Raw genomic sequence first — 20,332 nt, forward strand, 5'->3', positions numbered from 1 at the left:
TCGCCGATTGAGAATTGTACTAATATTAATAAACTAATTATTTATGATGTATTGATTTAGGCCTTTGTTATTAGAACATGTATACAGAAGTTCAAATATTATAAACATCCACCTTTACCAAAATCAAAGTGATGAACCCATTCATGCATTAATAATCATAATCCATTGATACATATTATTCTGAAATAGGCCATTCCACATAAGTACTTTTCTTAGGAAATTAACGTTTATTTGGGCACTAGTACTTTTAGTCAAGTAACATTTGGAAGGCATGAATTTTACTTGTAACAGAGTATTTTAGCATTGTGGTATTGCTACTTTTTTTCCGGTGAGAATTTCAGTGTTTCTTCTAACTCTGGAAACCATTTAACAAAAAGAAAAACCTGATTAAAACAGTTATTTTAATCTGTAGCAATAAATCTAACATACTCATACAAACAAGGGCATGTTTACTCAATCATATTCTTCCTCAAGTGTTGAGGCAATCCCCTCCAATCCCCTCATTTTTCAGCAAGGCCTGCAAGCCACACAGGGACATACAAAAAAATATAGTGTGTATGTGGTATGACTCCGCAGAAGATGGGAAAATGGGATCTGAAGTCATTGTGCTTTTAGTATACTTTCTAAGGGTTAACAAAAACCTAAAAAGCAGTTGACAGTGTCGGATGAGATCATTTAAAATGTCACTTTTGTGGAGTATGTACAAAGACAGAAGAAACAAGAAACTTAAATGCATTGTCTTTACAACTGAAGTGTTTTAGCAGCTTTAGTACACCCTACAACAAAATAAGTGCTTTTTTTGGCACAAACTCTGCTTTGAACGCTTTGTGTGTTGTTCATGATCACAGCTTTATCAGATGGCTACATGGCCTTAAAAAAAAACTTTGCTGCAGGAGGACACATTTGACACAGATTTTACCCAATTGGCAACTCTCTACTATAAATGTTAAACCAATAGTCCCAAATTTGACACTAACTAAAGAAAAAAGTCGGTTTCTCCCTTGTTCCTCTCCAATCTGTACTACATTTAGGGCATTGTGAAGTGTCTGCATTTGTTTGGGATACTGAGTGAACAGAAAGACAAAAAGTGACTTAATAACAAAGAGCATATTGATTCAAACTATGAACAAAGAATAATCTAAGTTTGAAAATAAATATTTTTTCCTCTCCATTAAAAAAAAAAGAGCAAACGGAACAACATCTGTGTGTTTTCTTCGTCTTTCCACGGTAGCCCAACTCTCTCAGAGGCACTGAGAAATACGGACAATACTCTCTTTTCGATGGGCATGCAGTCCACAGGATCACAAGAACCCTGACAAAAGAATCCTGTGGAGCAGTATCCATTCACTTGTCGGCCGCTGGGTTGAAGATGATAATGGTTTACATCCACTGGAGCAAAAGAGACCTCAGCCTGAATGGACCATCTGCATCTCTTTTTCTCAGTCACTTTTTCTCTCTCTAAGCCACATAGTTGTACTGGTTGGGGTTCTCCTTGTCACGCTCCATATAGTCCCTGTCAATAAGAGACTCTATCCTCTTCTTCAAGTCAGCAGGCTGAAAGAAAAGACAGGACAGAGAGCAGGTAAAGGTTAACACACGAGGCACATGCCAGTATATCTGCTTGTTTTTATACTTTGAGGTTGTTACAGTGACAAGAAGATTAATGCAAGACAAGCCATCTTCCCAGGGTAAATGACTATTAAAAAAAAGTATTTTCTTGTACAAACCAGTTTGGATCTGATTTCAGTAGATTTGTCCACAACCTATCAAACATTATTACCTATCAGACACTATTGTCAGCCTTTGGAGTGGTAGAAAATGACAGAAAATCTGAATATACCATTCAATGATGCAGTTATTGATTAATTGTTCAGCTGTTAAGTAACCAAAAATAGCAGTAAAACGATTTCTAAGTGCATTTAGAAACCGTTTCTCAGTTTCTTGGTTTGTCCACCACAGCAACTAAACAATATTTACCAATAAAATGCCCCTCTAGGTCAAATGTGTCAAACTCAAGGCCAGGGGGCCAAATCAGGCCCTTGGTGGATTACATTTCGGCCCGCAGGATCATTTCTAATTACTATTAGATCTGGCCCGCCGGTATATTGCCTGACCCCAAACATTGATGAACTTGCACCCAAGATGAGATGCCAAGTGTCTGGCTTGAACTAGTATCACAGCAGCAAACTGAGTTTAAATGGATGTTTCCTGTTGCACTTTTTTTGCGACAACAGGGCATGTTTGTTTTTTTCTTTGGAGGGAAATTGTTTTTTTGAAGCTGTTGTTGGCCTGTGGAAAAATGTGATCATAAGAAATGACTCTGGAAAAGCTGCAGATAGAGCCATAGGTAATAAATGCAACTGATTATTTCATGTTTAATGTTGTTTTTATAGGCAATAATTTAAGCTTTGTTAGTCCCAGGTTTAATATGTGCAATAAGTTCATTTCAATACGTTTTGCAATAAACATTGAACCAGTCCGGCCCTCGACTAGTACCCATTTTTAAATGTTGGCCCACTGTGTATTTGAGTTTGACACCCCTGCTCTAGGTACATAATAAAGTCAACATTCTTTAGGATTTAAGGAATGAAACTCTCAAACTTCAGTACTGACCTGACCCACAAAAACAAGTTGTGTGTGTCTGAAAAGTTACTTTATAAATATTACTTTATATAGTCATAATAATATCATTCTGGTAAAAAATGGAAAGCAAAACAGCTGGTTTTAAATGACTCATAACAAAATAAACCCTGTGACTCTGCTTATGATAAAGCAAGTACACCAATTAGATAATAACCCAACAGATACAGGGATAACATTATTTAGAACACTCATATCAACCCAGATATACCAATTAGAACATGTTTGTTAATAAAAGAGATCCAGTGTTGTGTTAATCACCTTGACAGGGAACTTGAGCTGGTTGTACACTTCAGACATCAAGAGATTATGGCTCAGAGTCTTCCTCATCTTCATGATCCGCACGATGGCAGCATCAATCTGATACTGACGATCCTGATAGACCCTTTCTGTGGTACTGGCTTGCTCCTCCACCTGAGGGAAGACACTCAGTTCAAATACTTCATCAAATACTATGAAAGGAGGAAAGTACGGTGAGATAGTATCATACCGTTTCTTTCATCTGGATCTGGTTTATTTTGATCCTGAAGAGCTTGTGTCTGAAGTCATCATTGCAAGAAAACTTGTCCCCATCCTCCACATCTTTGCTTTTTGGGATTTTGGTGATGACACGTGCCTTCCCACAAGCAAGTGACTGCAGAGTCCGGCGCAGTTCACTGTCCTCTGTAAACCGACACACACAGGGACAGTGTTTTACATCAGTGGTGCTGCATCACGAGTGCTTGACTATTGTAATTATTTCTTCATGGAAGTGCTGCCAACCAAACTTTGATGTGAATGGGATAACACAAACCTATTCCGGTTGCTAGTTTGATCTCCTCCAGTGTGAACTCCTCTCCTTCGTTGAACATCAGCAGCACAAGCGTTTGGAAGAGGGACACCTGCAGCTCCTTCTTGCCCTTTTGTAAGAAAAATCCAAGAGAAGAAATAAATCAGAATCAGAAAGCCTTTATTTGTCTCAGCAGGTGTGGTTTAGATTGAGTGAAGTGTGTTTTAACATTAAGCTTTATTCACTGAGTGAGCAAAACACCAGAGCATCCTATATTATAACCAAAATTAGGGCATATGCAAGTTTTCAAAACACATAAAATAAGCTCAAAATAGGCAATTAGACTTTCTTATCATTGGCAGTAAACAACAAAATGGTGCCAAAACGTGCCAAAAAAAGGGGTAAATATGAGCGTGTAATGTTTCCATCATCTTCATTTGTCTGACTGTTACATTTCCCAATGAAGTCAAAAGCCAGATAAAGGTGGGTTTTTTGTTAAGTGGGAAAGAGGCTTCAGTGATGTACCTCTTTATATTCAGCTTTTAAGACACAATGGCCGAGTGTAGATTGCCACTGCAGCTTCCTGCCGCTGTGTTTGCCCAGGTAGAAAGTCTTGAAGATCTCCTGTAGTCGCACCATCTGGACAAAGATAACCGAGGCGTTACAGAGCAACACTCACTAGATTTATTGCACGGCAAATTGTAAAAACAGTATGTTTCCAAAAGATATCGCTATTTGCTCAGCAGCACTGACCTCAGCAGGCAGGTGCACTTCCATGGGGACATAGGTTGGCCAGTAACCCATCGTGAGGATGTTCACCGTCAGCTCAATGTTGCCTGGAATGTTTTGGCACTGCATGTACTGCGCAGAAACAAGTGACACGCATGGGATGTTATCCTGCAGCCAAATGCAATTCTCTGCATTAGGTTATTACTATAAGAAGCTGAAACCCTGTGTGGTGAGGCAGGGTATATGCAGAAATCCTGAGGTCAAATTTAATACCTTTTAAGACCTTTTTTAAGACCCTTTCAAAACATTTTAAGACCTCATCGCAACTTTGAGTTCTAACCGGTTACATTGGGTACACACTTTACCTCACATTTACTATATTGATTGTAAGATAGCAAAACTAAACAGAGTGCAGACAGACTACTGAAGCCTCCTCTCCACTTGAACTTCAACCTCTCTGTGAAGGTCAGGTTTAATGCAGTATGCTGCTTTGTTGCTTCTGTACTCTGTGCTCATTCATTCCAGTAAAATTCCTCAGAAACCATTAGAAACCAGTATTTGACCAATAAACAAAACAATTGACAAAACTTTGAACTATGAAATATATTAAACTTTGGTGAGCTTCAGTGGGGTAATGCCATATAGGAGCTCCCTCACAAATACCCAGGGGTTAAATTGGGCTGGGGCTGTCCGGGGCTAAGCCCTGGCACATAGGACGATGCTCTGACGTCATCACCCTCACACATTTGTCATATGTTTACAAAAAACGATATATGTTAAGACTTTTCTCGTTCTTAATATAGACTATATTAGGGTTGATATGTGTTGACTTTACTTTAAAATAGCAGATCTCTGTGACCGGATATAGTTTGGCTTAGACCCCGGCCCCACGAGGACGCATACGGTAAAACGCATACGCAAACGCAAAAAAGTCTTCCGTTCACACGCATTCGATTAATTAACGTGTCCGTTCACACTAGACCGCTGGAAATGCTGGAAACGATGTAGTACATATGCCAGGCCTGTAAGTGGCGCTGCTGCCGCCCGAAATACACCAAAAGCAGCGAAGAAGACCCCGGAGCATGGTTGCCATGGTTGCCCTTCTATTTATTCTCCGCGGTGGACAGCGTGTTCTCCTGCTGTATATTTCTCAGTTAGTCCACAGCAGATGAAAAACACCCACCTCTCCGCCTCTTCCAAGGAACGAGGGGACCGTGCGGCAGAGTTTCCGTTAAAAAAAATGTTCCGCCGGTCAACATGTCTGTTAAAGTTTAAATCTTCCGTACAAAATTAGAAAAGTGCCGATCAGAGGTCTTCCTTGTTTTTTATNCAAAAATCATGGTTAGTTACAGTATTATGATGTTGACAGTGGTGATGGTTAATTTAATGAACGATAAGTAAGTCTAAATGAGATTTTACTGATGTTATTGAAAGCGAGAAAAGATTTGAGTGCCTGAACATTTGGGAGGAGAAGGAAATGTCTACAATGTATTGAATTAAGTATTAACTTGGTGCCTGAAAACTTCAAGCCATGAATGATGCATAATGTGATGATAATGCGTTTGGAAATGGTGTACATTCACCTACCCATTATCATCTCCTTCACCTCACTCTTGACTTCATCTGGTGCAAGGACATCTTGCTCTGGCCAAAAGAAGCAGAATGATGGGTCTAGTAGTGCAGACATCATGCAGACCAGTGGTCACCAACCTTTTAAGCCCAAGATCACCGACCTCGGCCTAGGTGAAAGGCGAGATCTACCTATTGCAGAATTGAGTGAAAAAGACGGCCCAGACAGTGCTTCCAATTTGAGGCCTTTTATGGCTAATTGCATCTGAATTACTGTTACAATGAAGGCTCCATAATCAGTACACGGCATATAGGCAGGGGTAAAGTGCTATTGGGGGGCGGACCTCACCTCCTCCGGGGGGATGCTCCCCCGGGAAGATTTTTTTTTAAATATTGAAGTTGAAAGCATCAATCTGGTGCACTTTGAGAGCAACATGAAGAGATCTATGGATACCTCTCTCAGCACCCATATGAAACAGAACTGTAAACAGATTTTCTTTTCTTTATGGATATTTTACAAATCACTCCCCTTTTAAACTGTATTCTTGTTTTACTGCCATATAGTAGGCTATTTCATACCTGTTTTTCATTTATTCTCTTATTGTTTGTATAACTATACTGATCATATGAAGGTGTGCCGCGGAAATAATCTTTTGAATAATTTGTGACAAAACTGTTCTAAACACTCAAGAGTCCTTTAGCTCACCTGAGCCCCTCAGTCTGACAGGAGAGGACTCTCCTCCAGCTTGTTGTGGAAACAGCTCCTTATGTCAGTTAGTGCAGCTGTGGTAACATCACGGTCCCCGCTAGCACAGGTCCCTCTCTCTCCCTCTCTATCACACTAAATGCGCTATCGCTACACACACACACAGAGCCGAGCTTGAATGACACAAGCACACGTGTATTTCCATGCAACTCTGATTGGTCTGGTGTGTTGCCTCTGTTGCGTTCACTGAACACGGGAAATTACAGTCCTGCCGTCGTCTCTTGTGTCATGATGAGGTTCACGTAAAGCACGGTTAATGTATTATATTATTGAGGTGTCTCAAATATACGTCAATCAAATGGCACCTGCTAACGGGGTGGTGGATGATAGGTTTACATCTAAAAACGTATTTTTCAAACATTATTATTTTATTTTTATTTTTATTTCTTTTGTTACTTTTTTTTTTACGGTCCGTGATCTACCCGCACCACACTTGGCGACCACTGATATAGGGCTTGCACACGGAGCCGTTGGACCCCCAGAGCGTTGCGTATGTCGGTCTACCCACCTTGGGACCCCCCCACAGAGCGGAGCAAGGCAACGAAACTTAAAATAAGAAGCAGCGTTTTACGGCGCGCTATGCATGGGGCCGCCTTGAGGGGGTTTCCCGACATGTCGTTTCAGTAAATTAAAGGGTGTTTCATGTTGTCGTTGCTGTGGGACTTCTTAATAACTTGGAAAATGCCGTTTAATAGCCTTAATTTTCGCTAAATTGATTTATCAACTTTTAATACTTTTTAAGACCCCGCGGACACCCTGTGAGGGCGTGCTGTTTCAGGTGTCGGTGAGCTGAGGAAACAGGACCCATGAAGCCAATCATAAATCCAAGAGTTTGAAAGCTTAATTTCAAAACACTGCACAGAGGTTTTAGTAATAGTATGAGGAAGGATTGTACAACTCTTTTAGCAGTGATAATTGCTTTATCTAGCAAGAATGGCAAGACAACCAGTATAAAAAGCTTATATCATTACAAAATAACCTACAAATTATAGGTGAAACGACTGCCTGATTAACCAGTTTGGAGATTAACATTAAATTAACAGTTTAAGTCAACATAAACCTGTCCCTGTCACAGTTTCTCAAATGTGAATCTTTGAAAGTTTATTCGGGTGATCATTTGATGTCAGTTAAGCTGGAGGGGACACAGTGGATCATGTCATAGTCCTTAATAGCCCCTTTCAAAATATATTTGAAGGGGCTATTATGATGTGTTTTTTTTGTAAATGTTCTGAAATATATATAAACTCAACAGATAAGCGATACATTAGGATTTAGCAGATTTTACGATAATGAAAATAATCTTTAGTTACAGCCCTTAAAGCAAGTATTCAATTGCCAGGTGACATTCCTTTTGACAAAGTATTAGCTAGGTACAAGGACCGGCATTTTGTTCTGCAGCCCTGTATTTTAAACCCTACCGCCCTAGTGTAATGTCTGTAATATTAAATTGCCTTATACATAATCTCACCATCAGGACAATCCAATATGAAACTCACACGATCCTTTTACAGATTCAACCCACTTTTGTAGTTCTCACCTGTTTGAACTGCACCATGATGTCTTTAGAAAGCTCCATATCCTTGAACATGCCCTCCAGTTTGCTGGTGAACGCTGCTCCACATTCTGAGGAAACACAAGTTAAAAGTATTTAGGATCAAGAGTCCCCTTCTGAGATTTATTTATTTTGAGTAAAGAAGTGACACTGAAGGATTAAACTCACCATGTTTCAGCTTCGACAACATAGATTTTTCAGCATCCACAGAGGCGCTTTTTCCAACCAACAACCTTTTGGCAAGATCCTTTTTGTAAAAGGCCTCAAAAACATCCTTTCCTACAATGACAACACATCATTACATTAAGATCAACAGAGTTCATAAACTCAAACAAACGTGATGGTAAAATAAAGTAACCATTACCATAGATGAATCTAAAAATAATCATTATTTTATCCAGCATCTTCTCCAGTTCTTCGTCTGTTGCTTCTTTGTTTCCTGCCCTTAACTTTGAATCCACGTGTTTTGCTGGAAACCAAAGTATATATTGTACCACGTGTTAATGCATGAAGACTAGGATTATCAGCTGATTGCATGACACAGGAGGAGGTATGAATGTGGGACATGTTAGCTGACCTATGAGCTCTGCAGGTTTATTTGGCCGTTTGTTGATGAATGTCTCGAAAGCCTCCTTCATGGCGTTGACAAACTTCTCGTTCTTTATGAAGCAGATGTCAATGACGTGATCCACCTTGTCCTTAAAGTCCAGCAACTCTTGCACCATTGTTTTGTCTTTTTCTGGATTGATTACGATTGTGCTTCCAAAAGCCTAGGTTTTGATTTTTCAAGACATTGAAAACAGCAGTTATCAACAGAATATGACAAACAGTTCCTGGCGCTTTTTCTTGAGACTTTTATCTCCATTCATACCTTTATGTATTCTATCCAGTGCTGCAGGAGGACCTGAACGCCACCTCGCACTCGACTGAAGAGTTGATAGAGAAGAGACAGATCCTGAATTCTGTTCTCATCCAGCAGGTGAGTCAGACCTGAAAGTTTACAACAAGAAAGATCAGGAATCAAGCTGTGGTTTAAAAATGTGTTCTTGCTTAGGAAAGTTCCTAAGGGTCGACATGAGCGCAAGGTATTTCTATACAATCATACTAACTGGGATTAAAGTCCACTCATACATATGAGTTGTGTACCTTTTTGCAGAGTAGTCGTGAGATGTTCACCCAGCAACTGCTTCTCCACACTAGCAATGAGCGGTTTTCTGAACAGGGGAAAAAAACCAACTCATGTTACAAATGAATCTTTGTGTTTGTGAAACTGCACATTGAATACTACAGTGTAGGACTCACTGTGTGCTCTGATCTAAATACGTGATGACTCTGTCAGCCTCCTCCTCCAGGCGCTTGCTGACATGATGGAGATAGTCTGGGACCTACAAAAAGAGAGCGGAAAGGAGCCATATTTGAATACATCAATCCATATGATTTGTTTATAAAGAAAGTCAGACTAGTTTGAATAAACTTATGTTGAGTCAAAAATCCTGAATCATAACTCTCACGCAACCAATCATTTCATGTGTTTCAGTTTTTAATGTAATTTCAAAATGTAAATAGTGACATAATGTGACAGCTGAATCTTGATTGTGCATATATGTAAATAATGACATAATAACAAATAAATTAAATTAAATCACTGGACATAAATATACACTGTTTCCACAACCCATGTTAATAGTAGTAGACCAAATATGTAGATAGATATGTCACTATATGTACAGATGTCCATTTTCACTTTTCACTTTAACTCATTTCGTACTTCATAATTTAGATGACCAAATATGTATATATGCTGACAGTTATTTTACTCTTATTTTTACTCATCTCCTATTTCATAGTCTTTTATTATTATTATTATTATTATTATTATTATTTTAATTTTTTTCAATTTTAGTTAATCTGTGTGAATCTTGCTGCCTTTTTTCACGCCTTACCCTGTTGTTGCTTGTTACAACTGAATTCCCCACGGGGATTGATAAGGTCGCATCTTATCTGCATCTTATAGTGTGGCATACCTATATCACACACAGTATGCAGTATTAGAGAAAATGTAATATCAAGTATCTATTTTAACTCTTCCTTAGTTTCCGTCTGAATTTCAGCTAAAAATATTTTTGCAGGTGAGATGAAGGAAACCTTCCAGTCCTGTAACGTGCTTCGGATCTCCTGTAGCTTATGGATGTGTTAGTGTTCTTGTGTGATGAAGTCCTTTCAGGTTTCATTTCTGAGTAACTAAAAAATAAGGTCATGTTCTAGATGCAAACATATCATAATACTGGACATAAATTGTGTGACATTGTGTCCAGTCTTGTAAAGAGAAACCATGGAAACAAACAATATAAACGGGCCCAGAGTACGGTGGTCACATAAATCACCTCTCTCTCCTGCATCAGCCTCTGTCCCTCTGCAGCGTACAGGCGATTAGTTTCCTCCAAAAAGCGTTGCTCAAAGGAGTCTTGATAAATCTGTCAGGGATGGAGGGAACACAGGTTTAATTAAAGCCATTTGTCAACAAGAGACTGACAACTTATCACACCCCGGTTCAGGTGATAATCACAAATACCACAGCTGCTAAAGCATCACTTTTCTGTTAGTACAGGAAGTGTTTGGATCATTAATATAAAAAGTAATAGTCTGTTACCTGCAGGTCAGAGAGCATGCTCAGCAGGCTCCTCAGTAAAGTGCGGTCTATCGCTTCTCCGTTTCGCTCCATCTCTATGAGCAGCAGTATCCCGTCGATGGTTTTACACTGGACCTTCAGATCGCTGATGATGTAGAACCTGAACAGCTCCAGACCCATGTCCCTGCACACCACAGAAGTTGTTCAAACTTTTTTTTTTAAACATATGAATCTGCTAAATGCTAATGTACAACAGCAGACTTCAGGGATCACTCACCAGATAGATGGCAGCATTGAGTTTTGTAAAACATAGGTTCGGTCCAAAAACAAAAATATACTCCTAATCATGATCTGTGAAACAAAGACAGACATAAAAAGTTAGGAATAAGCTGTGATCACATTGTTATTCTTTTTCAAACAAGTTGTTGTTTGATGAAAACAGTTGTAAGATGGCTTCTGTGAGTTAACTTTCACATTTTGAGAAAATAACCATGATCTTAAATTGGGTTTGAGACTTTACAATACATTTAATATTTATGTTTTAAGTCCCCCAACTTCATGGAAGCTCAATATTCAAATCAGTATTAGACAATTTAAACAGGAACATTTGACAAACAAATCGCAAGGAAAGCAGACCTTACATAAACAGACTTTCAAGGGATATGAAAGCCACCACTTCACTTATAAAAGTTATGAAACATACCATTTGTCTGCAGTGATCTTGCCAGCATTTGTCAATCTTCTTTAGGAAAAGCACACTGTCCAAGGCATCCGTATGAACAACGTTAAGGAAGAAGATATGTTCTGCAATATGACTGCATGATCATCACTAAGCAATACAATACTACGATAGATCCACAGACAGAAATATGAAGATGAATAAAATAGTGAAGGATATTCTCTGAATTGCTCAATTTGTGACTTGATGTGGTCTTCACACACGGCCCTCAGCTGTTTGTAAAGCTTGGCAGATATCTTATGGGAGCACAGGTTCTCAACTGCCTGAGGGGACAGAAAAAAAAGTGTTAAAAAGGAAAGTTTAATTATAAATGTGTTTCCTCTGGGGGGTGAACAGGTCAGTAGTGATACCTGATAGAGCTCTTCTAGGTTGTACTTGATTGAAGTGCTGTTCTGTATGGCCTCCACCGCCTCCTTCAGCTTCTGCCAGGTCTCCTGCGTGTAGTTCTCAGGCAATTTGGGTTTTTCTGTGTGCAAAAGACCCCACAAAATAGTTCTTATAACAATAAAACAGTGGACCTCACTGAACCATAATGCCACTAAGCCAGTGCGATTATAAAAACTATTATAGCAAGATGGTCCTGACTATAAAATAAATAAACATGGTTATTGAATGTCGTTATTAGACATGCTATAGCCTCAGATTTGCACTGGTTTGTTTTTGGATGTATATATTTATTTACTTTTAATCCCTTTATTGTAAATCACTTTGTGCTGCACCCACTGTATGAAAGGTGCTGTATAATAAAGTAATATTATTATAACTATTAATAATGAGAATGCGTCATCTCATTAAATTCATCTAAAAAAAACGTAGGTTAAAGTTCCCAATCCTACTCTATAATCCTGTTACTTCAGGAGAGCAATAACAACTTCATTTTAGATATGTTATGTAAACATTAAGCTTGGCAGTTAGAAACTATATTTATTAGTTTTACTTTAGTCTTTATAGTCTTATTAGGATGTCCAATTATGATTGTTAGAACCTATTTGATGATAAATTAGTGCTTCTAATACATTATTTTTCTAACATATCTAAAATATGTATGCCTACATTTCTTTTACGGAGCCTAGAGTCATTCCCATATTGACACAATTAAGGAAATGTATATTTCCTGACAGATTTGACCATATAGGAGAGCACTGATTCAGCTAGGTTTCTATTATTGTTAAATGTACATTGAATTACAGCCTTCAGGTCCTTTTACAGACAATCTCACATCACAATAACAGATTAAATGTTCCACTGTGGACTTGTTAAAAGTTTATATTGCTGATGTTTTGGAGCTTATAGCACAGTATCTCACTGTTTTGTGTGTGCTACCTCTGAAGTTCTTGATGACTAGTTTCTTGGCCGCCCCGGGTTTACTGTTGGAGAAGGTCCCGGAGGAGCCTGCGGGCTTCGTCAGTCCGTTCGCATGGTGTCCCGTCCCGACACCGGGCAGGAACACGGCTTTGCTTTTGTTATTGGAGCAAGAAGCAGCAACGACGGCCGCAGCAGCAGCCTCCTCAGCCATTTTCACATCCAGTCCAATGATATCCACTGAATCCTCAAACCTCAACTTCTTCTGGATGTGCAGCGGGGAGCAGGAGGAAGAGGAAGAGGAGGAGGAATTCAGGGACTTGTCAGCAGTGTCTTCCCTCTCAGAGCCGTTTATTTTCCTCTTCTTCGGAGATGTGATGTTACCGCTGTCGGGTTTGACATCAGTAGCCACTGGTCTAGCCTCCTGGGTTGGCGGTGGTGGGGGATTAGGGGAAGATAAACCTGTTGGAAACATGAAAAAACGGGGATACTAATTCTTTAACAGATTGTCTTTTTCTGGTGATCCAAAACTTCCAGGCTCGCTGGGAGATGAGCTCAGTGTCCGATAGCTTGTGTGTGTCTCAACGAGGACGGAGGGTCCTTTTTACCAGTATAAAACTGATAATAAACAGTAAACTACTCAGCTTCACTTGGACCTAGCCTTGTCTCTTTCTTGTTGTTGCTGGCAGGAGAAGAAAGATGGTCGGCTATTGCTTCCTCTTTTCGCCACTCGTGTCTCACCGCGTTGCACAGTCGTTAAGTATGAGCGGTTGGTAACTGAAGCAGCCGTCAGATACTTATTCACAGAATAAATGTAACTACAGCAGAGAAATTGTCTCATGTGATACTAAAACACCCGTCGGAAAACAGGGAGGAAATTTCGCTCAAAAAAGCTAGTCGGTGACCTACCGGAAGTACTTTGTACAAAAAGTACTTTTTGCCCAAGCGTGTTTTTTTCGTGCAGAAAACAGTGCTGTTATCTGCTCTGGCCACACGATGGCGCCATGTCACTGATCACCACGGATTGATGTCACGTTTACCATCACGAATTAAGCAAATATGAATGAATACAAAAATATATTTAAAGGGAAATGTACTGTCTAATTTATTTATTGCGCTCACTTTACATTTGTTTACATTAATTTAGACCTCAAGTATTATCTTGCTATTATTTCACAACATTTTTGTTACCATTACTTAGAATTAAAAAAAGTTTAAAAAGCATATCAAAACCTAAATAGTTCAATGCACATACATTTGTTTGTCAGACACAAAGTTAATTCAAAGTACGTTGTACAAGCATTAAAACAAACAAAATGGAAAAGAAGACAATTCCCAAAATAGATAGAAGGTGGTTAAATCCTACATTGGAACTACAGTTGTTAATTTCAATAAAGGTTCTATAAAAAAATGGTTACTTTGGTGACAGAAGACCTGCCGTGTAACGTAAACAACTGTCGTAAAATGAAGCAAACCCTTTCAACTCTGGCCCTCCACTGCTAAACAGGCGTGGAAGTAGAGAAGCATTTCTTGATATATGAACTGTCTTCTATTATCTTATTGTGTTTAACGTACACATATTTGCGCAGTAATTCCGGACAAGCTTTGAGGAACGCGGTAACCGTTACAGCGACCAACGAGGATGTTTAAAAAGTACGTATGTGATTATTTCTGTGTTGTAACGTTAGCTAACCACAGCTAGGTGGCTAACGCTAACTGATTAGCAAGTTAGTTTTGTTGTATGCTCAAGTTCAATTAATGAGACAAACAGACATAATTTATAATATCGGTAAGGTCCTGTGCTATTGCAGTAGACCGGGTCTGGAAAACATGTCTGTTCAAATGTATCATGTGATCTAGATATTACTCATTCATATGTCTTAACTAAGCAATACGGCCCTGTATTTTAGTAATCACAATGATGAAATCCACCTTTCTTCTAATTAGGTAAAGCTATCTATTTTCTCAGATTGAGTTGTAATGAGAGTGAGAATTACACTATTATTCATTTATTAGTCTGGATGAGATTTAAGAAGAAAGCCCACTTGCTTATGTATGTATTTATGTATCTACCTTTTAGAAAAAATAAGTTAGAGCATTTCTCTTAAAACTACAATTGAATCCCCTTTCCAAATATCTGTAATCGGTGGGTGTCATTGCTTTTGGTTCTTGGTTTTTAAATCAAATATCATAATTAAACCAACACAATAGTTACTGCCAATATTGGCCACAATGTGGAATCAGTGAGCTCATGTTGTGTATGTTTTATCTCATGTTTAGGCCTACAGTATATTAGTTATTTCACTTGAAAAATAAGTACAGCTTTGTTGTCAAAAAGATTCCTCCATGTGATGGACATGTGAAGAGCAGTTGCCTTTGTTTTGTTTTTAATGGCTGTATTTGTATCTATACTAAAAGCACTTTCTGTTTACTGTTTCAGATTTGATGATAAGGAAAATGTGTCGAACTGTATCCAGCTGAAAACATCAGTGATCAAGGGCATCAAAAATCAGCTATTGGAACAGTTTCCAGACATCGAGACATGGCTCAATCACATAATGCCAAAAAAAGACCCTGTCAAAATCGTGAGATGGTATGATGATTCAGTTATTTCCTTCATCAGTTTCCTTAAATGCAGTGTGTTTTTAGTGGATTGCCTTTTACGTTTGTAATATTTCTATTGTTATGCCCACAGCCATGAACACATTGAAATCCTGACAGTGAATGGAGAACTGCTCTTCTTCAGACAGAGAGAAGGACCATTCTACCCGACCCTCAGACTGCTGCATAAATGTAAGATCCTAAAATGCCAACTAGTATATGGTTGTTTATAATATTAAATGCCATAAGTGGACTAAGACATCTTACTGAGAAGAGACAGGCATCAACAAAAAAAGGAGCTCCATGCACACAATTAACAAAAAAGAAAAAAGGTTAGATCTGCCCTTCAGAAGGAAGTGATTATAAGGACCTTTAATTTCTGTAATGCAGTGTGCCTTTGTATGTTTTGGTTATGACTTATTGATCACAAAGCCAAGTAAAAGTCTTCCTTCTCTTTTTTCCAAGATCCTTTCATTCTTCCCCACCAGCAAGTAGACAAAGGAGCCATTAAATTTGTCTTAAGTGGAGCCAACATCATGTGCCCTGGGCTGACGTCGCCAGGCGCGAAACTCTACCCAGCTGCAGCTGACACAGCAGTTGTATCCTTTTAAACATGAGGCTGCATGTGGAAGCGGCTTGATTTTCACACAAAAAATATATTTGTGAAGTGTTCTTGTGCTATCAGGGTGTCCGCGGGATCTTAAAGAGTATTACAAGTTGATAAATCAATTTAGCGGAAATTAAGGCTATTAAAAAGTATTCAACGGCATTTTCCAAGGTATTACATTTTGTAGCTTGTTTTCAATAAGTATATAAATTGTCCAAAGAGGTTGTATTCTACAGTCTGCCTGAATGTAATCATTGCGTCGGCGTAAACGCACCTTCGTGCGCTATCAAGCAGTGAGCGTGCAATGTCCTGTTCAGATGACGTCAAATCCAACAGGATGCCATAAATAAACTACACAAAATCACATTACACACCTACGCAATGATTACATTCAGGCAGACTGTAGAATACAACCTCTTTGGACAATTTATATACTTATTGAAAACAAGCTACAAAATGTAATACCTTGGAAAATGNCCTTATCACAACTGATCAAGATGGCCAAAATATTCTCTGCTCAGAGGGCCTTGCAGATGATTTTGGAAGAGAGAGAACCATTTGATGATGATGTAGAGGAAGAGGAAGAGGTTTCAGAATGTTAGGATCACATTTCTGACAGTGACTTTCAAGAAGAGGATGAGATTGAGCATCAGCTAGTTACAAAGAAAAGACGAGCCACAGGACGAGCCGGTCAGCGGGCAAAAGAACGAGTATCACTTTAATTCATTAATGTGATCTAACAAATATAAAAGGGCAAATATTAACCATATATGCAGTTTATATTGCTTGTAATTTGGATGAAGTAAACATCTGTTGAGTATTTTAACATAAAATAAAAAATGAATTGAAACCCAAAAAGGCAGCGGGTCCACCAGACCCACGAACACTGGCTGAATAACAAAAATATGAACACCGCACAAGGGTTAATTTCTGCTAAAGAGGACATCTTTGTAATATATTTCTTATACCCAATTACTTAAAATATGGAAGAAAATCTATTAAACTTACTTATTAAACGACAGTTTCAGATTTGCTTTTCAATAAGAAGGCATATGGTTTCCCTTCCCCAAAAATAAATTACATTGTGACCTATGAGATGCTTTTTTTAATCCCTGCAGCTCGACCCTGCTTCACTGGGTGTAACTCTGGATAATATTTTGACTATATGACCACACAGACAAACATAGAAGACAACAGAGCATAGACTCTAAAGTCCCCCCACCCGTGTGTGTGTGTGTGTGTGTGTGTGTGTGTGTGTGTGTGTGTGTGTGTGTGTGTGTGTGTGTGTGTGTGTGTGTGTGTGTGTGTGTGTGTGTGTGTGTGTGCGTGCGTGCGTGCGTGCGTGCGTGCGTGCGTGTGTGTGCGCGCGCGTGTGCGTACGCCGTAATTGGCCCACTGAGTTGTGTACGTGTGAGTGTGTGAGAAAAAGAAAGGCAGTACCAGGCACTCACTCACAATGAACTATTATTAAGCCCCTTAGAGCCTGCAGCCGCACAAAAAATGGAAATCTCTGATGAGGTCAGATAGAGAGATACACTGCAGTGCTAACAATAGATTTGTTTGTAGAGATACCTTTGACATTGTCTGAATATATCAATGTTACCGTAATGCCATCCATCATAGCCAGGAGGCAGGCTGCAGTTTGTCTAACGCTTTAAAGGGATATATTATTTGAAATTCAGCTCCCTCACTCTGGTCTTTAACCATGAGTTGCAGCAGCTGTTTAGAAAACAGGATATGCAGAAAAAATTCAAGGATGCTTAATATCTCTCAGAAACTTCCCTTTCAGTTACAGTTAATGGCTGAAAAACAACTGTTCAGCATTTTAACCTACTCAAAAAATAATAATACTTTTGACATTGAAAACAAAACACTTACGAGTGAAATCGGGAGCTGAATGAGCGGTGTGAATCTTCAGGGTCAAGAGAAGAGATAAGAAGCAGTAAATCCATGGCACTTTCATTGTGTATATCCTGCAGGAGAGACCTCTGGGTTTTGCTTGAGTTGTCGTGCTATTGAGTGTCCGGGAGACGGCGGTCAGTAGGTCAATGATGCCATTGTGTTTCCAAGAAACAGCCACCCCCTTCCAGCAATAAAAAAATATCTGCAGTGCAGTTAGTTGATATCTAAGCATCTAATCTAATTCATAATTTACATGAATCTGTAGTCTTTTGATTTAAAGCTCTGCTGCATGTTCAAACAAGAATAATATTGCCGATGAAAATCAAACATCCTTCACTTTATACAAGATTAAAATACTGCAAACAAAGCCTATGGTGTGACTTTTTTTGGTTGGTTATTTTGCTTTGTGGAACTAAGTTAGCTCATAGTTTAACCTTTTGGGAGATTTTGCCCTAATTTAATTATCGATTTTATTTTTGTATTTGCAGTATTACAGACTGTTCGATGAGAGCATTAATGCCCTTTTCATGTCTGTGTATTAAGTATTAAGTTCAGGAGCTACGGCAAGAATGCAATTAGCTTAGCTTAATTTAGCTTGGCTTAGTTTAGCAGCAGGTGGGAGCAGTTGACCTTCCTCTGTGCTCATACAATGGCAGCACATCTGGCAACCTCGCTGTAGCGACAAGACTCCAGTAAGTCACTGCGGTTTGCTGTTGTTTGCTAACATTTACTTAAGACATTTTAGATTTCTGTTATTATTCTATACGAGCCAACAACCTGTTAAGTTGCTGTCCAGCTGTCTCCCCCTGCGGCTAGTCTTTATGCTAAGCTATTATATTAACCGTCAAGCTCCATCTTTATACTTGACTCAACAACAAAATAATGGTATTCATATTTTTGTCCTAAACTCTTCTAAAAAATAATAACAATAACAATAAGTGTATTTTCTAAAATGTTAATAAATTAATACCTAATGAATGCTATTTCCAAAAGAGACCGTCTCCCCCGAAAACTAAACTCATTGTAACAAAAACCCATTGACTTATTTTTAAGTGATGTACATTATGTTAAGTTACCAGTACGTTATGAAGCTTTTGCTATAGAGATAACAGCAGACACTCATGTAGATCCACCTGCAGATGCTCACTGGCATGTCAATGTTTTGTTAGCGCGGTAAATCTTGACCTTACGTTTGTGTGTGTGTGTGTGTGTGTGTGTGTGTGTGTGTGTGTGTGTGTGTGTGTGTGTGTAATAGACAAATCAAGAGTCATTCTCTTGGACTGGGTTCTGTTTATGGAAATAAGACACTTTGTTTCCAGGAGTTCACTTCCAGTGTGTGTGTCCAGCGGCGATATCTGCATCTCTCGGGCCTTTCGGTCTGTGGAAGAGGAAGTTAAAGGTCATTGACAAGTTTTTTCCACAATTACTCAGGATATCTCTCCTGTTGAATGTCCTCACAGTTTACTTTAAAAGCTGTGATTAACTTTAGTTTGGTCTCTTCTTACCCAACTCTGTGTGTGACAGTTGTTGTCATACCAACCAAACACTGACGCATAATTCATGAGAACTGTGACATTATCAGCTACTGCAGCCACTTGTGATGGTGAATCAAGTTCATATCTGAATGGCCCTCTAGTCATTTATCACACAGGCTCCAACAAACACTCCCTCCATAGCAGAGTTATAATGGAGGGTGAGAAGGACACACTTTTTAATAATGTGCCTACGTTAGATTGACACTCCCACCTCATACTCCAGTAAATTCCTTTCACCTCCCATATGAAGTGTCAATAGAGTAACTAATTATTCCTTAAAACTTTCTACTTGGGAGACGGGTGGTACCAGCGTGTGGAGGAGAGATTATCTGCAGACATTTGGAAAATCCCAGGTCATAACCTCTCTGATTTTGCAGATATTTAATAAAGAAGAGGAGGATACTATCTTTTTTCAACAACCTTCTCTCCCTCTTTTACATTTCCTGTGATCATTGAGTGTTATTCATCACATTTCCAGGATTTCTTTGGAATATCAATGTTTTTAATGGCACTCAGCCACCTAACAAAAATCGCACAGAGCGTTGTATCTTTCTTTCTTAAATTCCTAGTGATGCGTTGCATAACTCTGCCCATGATGTGTTATTTCTTTGGGGAAGTCTCAACCACAGCTTGGGGATTTCACCAAAAACAACACTTTCCTCTTTACTGTAAATTATAGTATTACAAGAAACTGAGATACTGAACTAAGCCCTCACTTCCAAACTCATGGGCTATGAGTTAAAGATAATCTTTTTTATTTAATTACTAATCATACCACTTTGAATATTAAATATTAAATGAAACGGAAGTAATATTTTTAATACTTTCTTGACACTTGTGTGCATGCAGAACAAATCAAAGTCAAATGTGCCTGTTGCGTTACTGCAAATACCTCTGAAATGTCCCCTTTTTGTTTAAAAAGAATAGTGACAAATCCAACCTGACCTTTTCCCTGAGTAGAATAAAGTAAAAAACAATTAGCAAAATATATA

General features: G+C 38.8%; 2 protein-coding genes across 2 annotated transcripts; one reads left to right on the top strand and one right to left on the bottom strand.

The window, feature by feature from the left end:
- Positions 1 to 382: 382 nt before the first annotated feature.
- On the bottom strand, positions 383 to 13,592 carry cul4b (cullin 4B). The gene is made up of 20 exons (XM_010766419.1): positions 12,717 to 13,592; positions 11,744 to 11,859; positions 11,553 to 11,656; positions 11,358 to 11,427; positions 10,932 to 11,005; positions 10,676 to 10,838; positions 10,410 to 10,499; positions 9,328 to 9,410; positions 9,172 to 9,239; positions 8,897 to 9,015; positions 8,603 to 8,795; positions 8,390 to 8,494; positions 8,194 to 8,304; positions 8,011 to 8,096; positions 4,163 to 4,270; positions 3,935 to 4,048; positions 3,434 to 3,539; positions 3,131 to 3,303; positions 2,902 to 3,054; positions 383 to 1,554 (listed from the first exon to the last, which is right to left on the bottom strand). The coding sequence occupies exons 1-20, from the start codon at positions 13,168 to 13,170 to the stop codon at positions 1,459 to 1,461; spliced, it is 2,586 nt and encodes an 861-aa protein (XP_010764721.1). The 5' UTR covers positions 13,171 to 13,592; the 3' UTR covers positions 383 to 1,458.
- Positions 13,593 to 14,150: 558 nt separating this feature from the next.
- mcts1 (MCTS1 re-initiation and release factor) lies at positions 14,151 to 15,924 on the top strand. The gene is made up of 4 exons (XM_010766423.1): positions 14,151 to 14,348; positions 15,136 to 15,288; positions 15,391 to 15,488; positions 15,762 to 15,924. The coding sequence occupies exons 1-4, from the start codon at positions 14,338 to 14,340 to the stop codon at positions 15,905 to 15,907; spliced, it is 408 nt and encodes a 135-aa protein (XP_010764725.1). The 5' UTR covers positions 14,151 to 14,337; the 3' UTR covers positions 15,908 to 15,924.
- Positions 15,925 to 20,332: the final 4,408 nt, after the last annotated feature.

This window comes from Notothenia coriiceps, unplaced genomic scaffold, assembly GCF_000735185.1.
Source record: "Notothenia coriiceps isolate Sejong01 unplaced genomic scaffold, NC01 NC01_scaffold00003315, whole genome shotgun sequence".
Classification (NCBI taxonomy): Eukaryota; Metazoa; Chordata; class Actinopteri; order Perciformes; family Nototheniidae; genus Notothenia; species Notothenia coriiceps.

What these genes read in the sequence shown, in the direction of transcription:
- cul4b (XM_010766419.1), bottom strand. Translation starts at nt 13,170, where the DNA reads ATGTTTCCAACAGGTTTATCTTCCCCTAATCCCCCACCACCGCCAACC. An exon ending in TATTTAGATCAGAGCACACA is followed by an intron (nt 9,240 to 9,327) that starts GTGAGTCCTACA and finishes TCCCCTGTTCAG; the next exon opens with AAAACCGCTCATTGCTAGTG. An exon ending in AGCTCAAGTTCCCTGTCAAG is followed by an intron (nt 1,555 to 2,901) that starts GTGATTAACACA and finishes CTTTTCTTTCAG; the next exon opens with CCTGCTGACTTGAAGAAGAG.
- mcts1 (XM_010766423.1), top strand. An exon ending in CCTGTCAAAATCGTGAGATG is followed by an intron (nt 15,289 to 15,390) that starts GTATGATGATTC and finishes TTATGCCCACAG; the next exon opens with CCATGAACACATTGAAATCC. An exon ending in CCTCAGACTGCTGCATAAAT is followed by an intron (nt 15,489 to 15,761) that starts GTAAGATCCTAA and finishes CTTTTTTCCAAG; the next exon opens with ATCCTTTCATTCTTCCCCAC.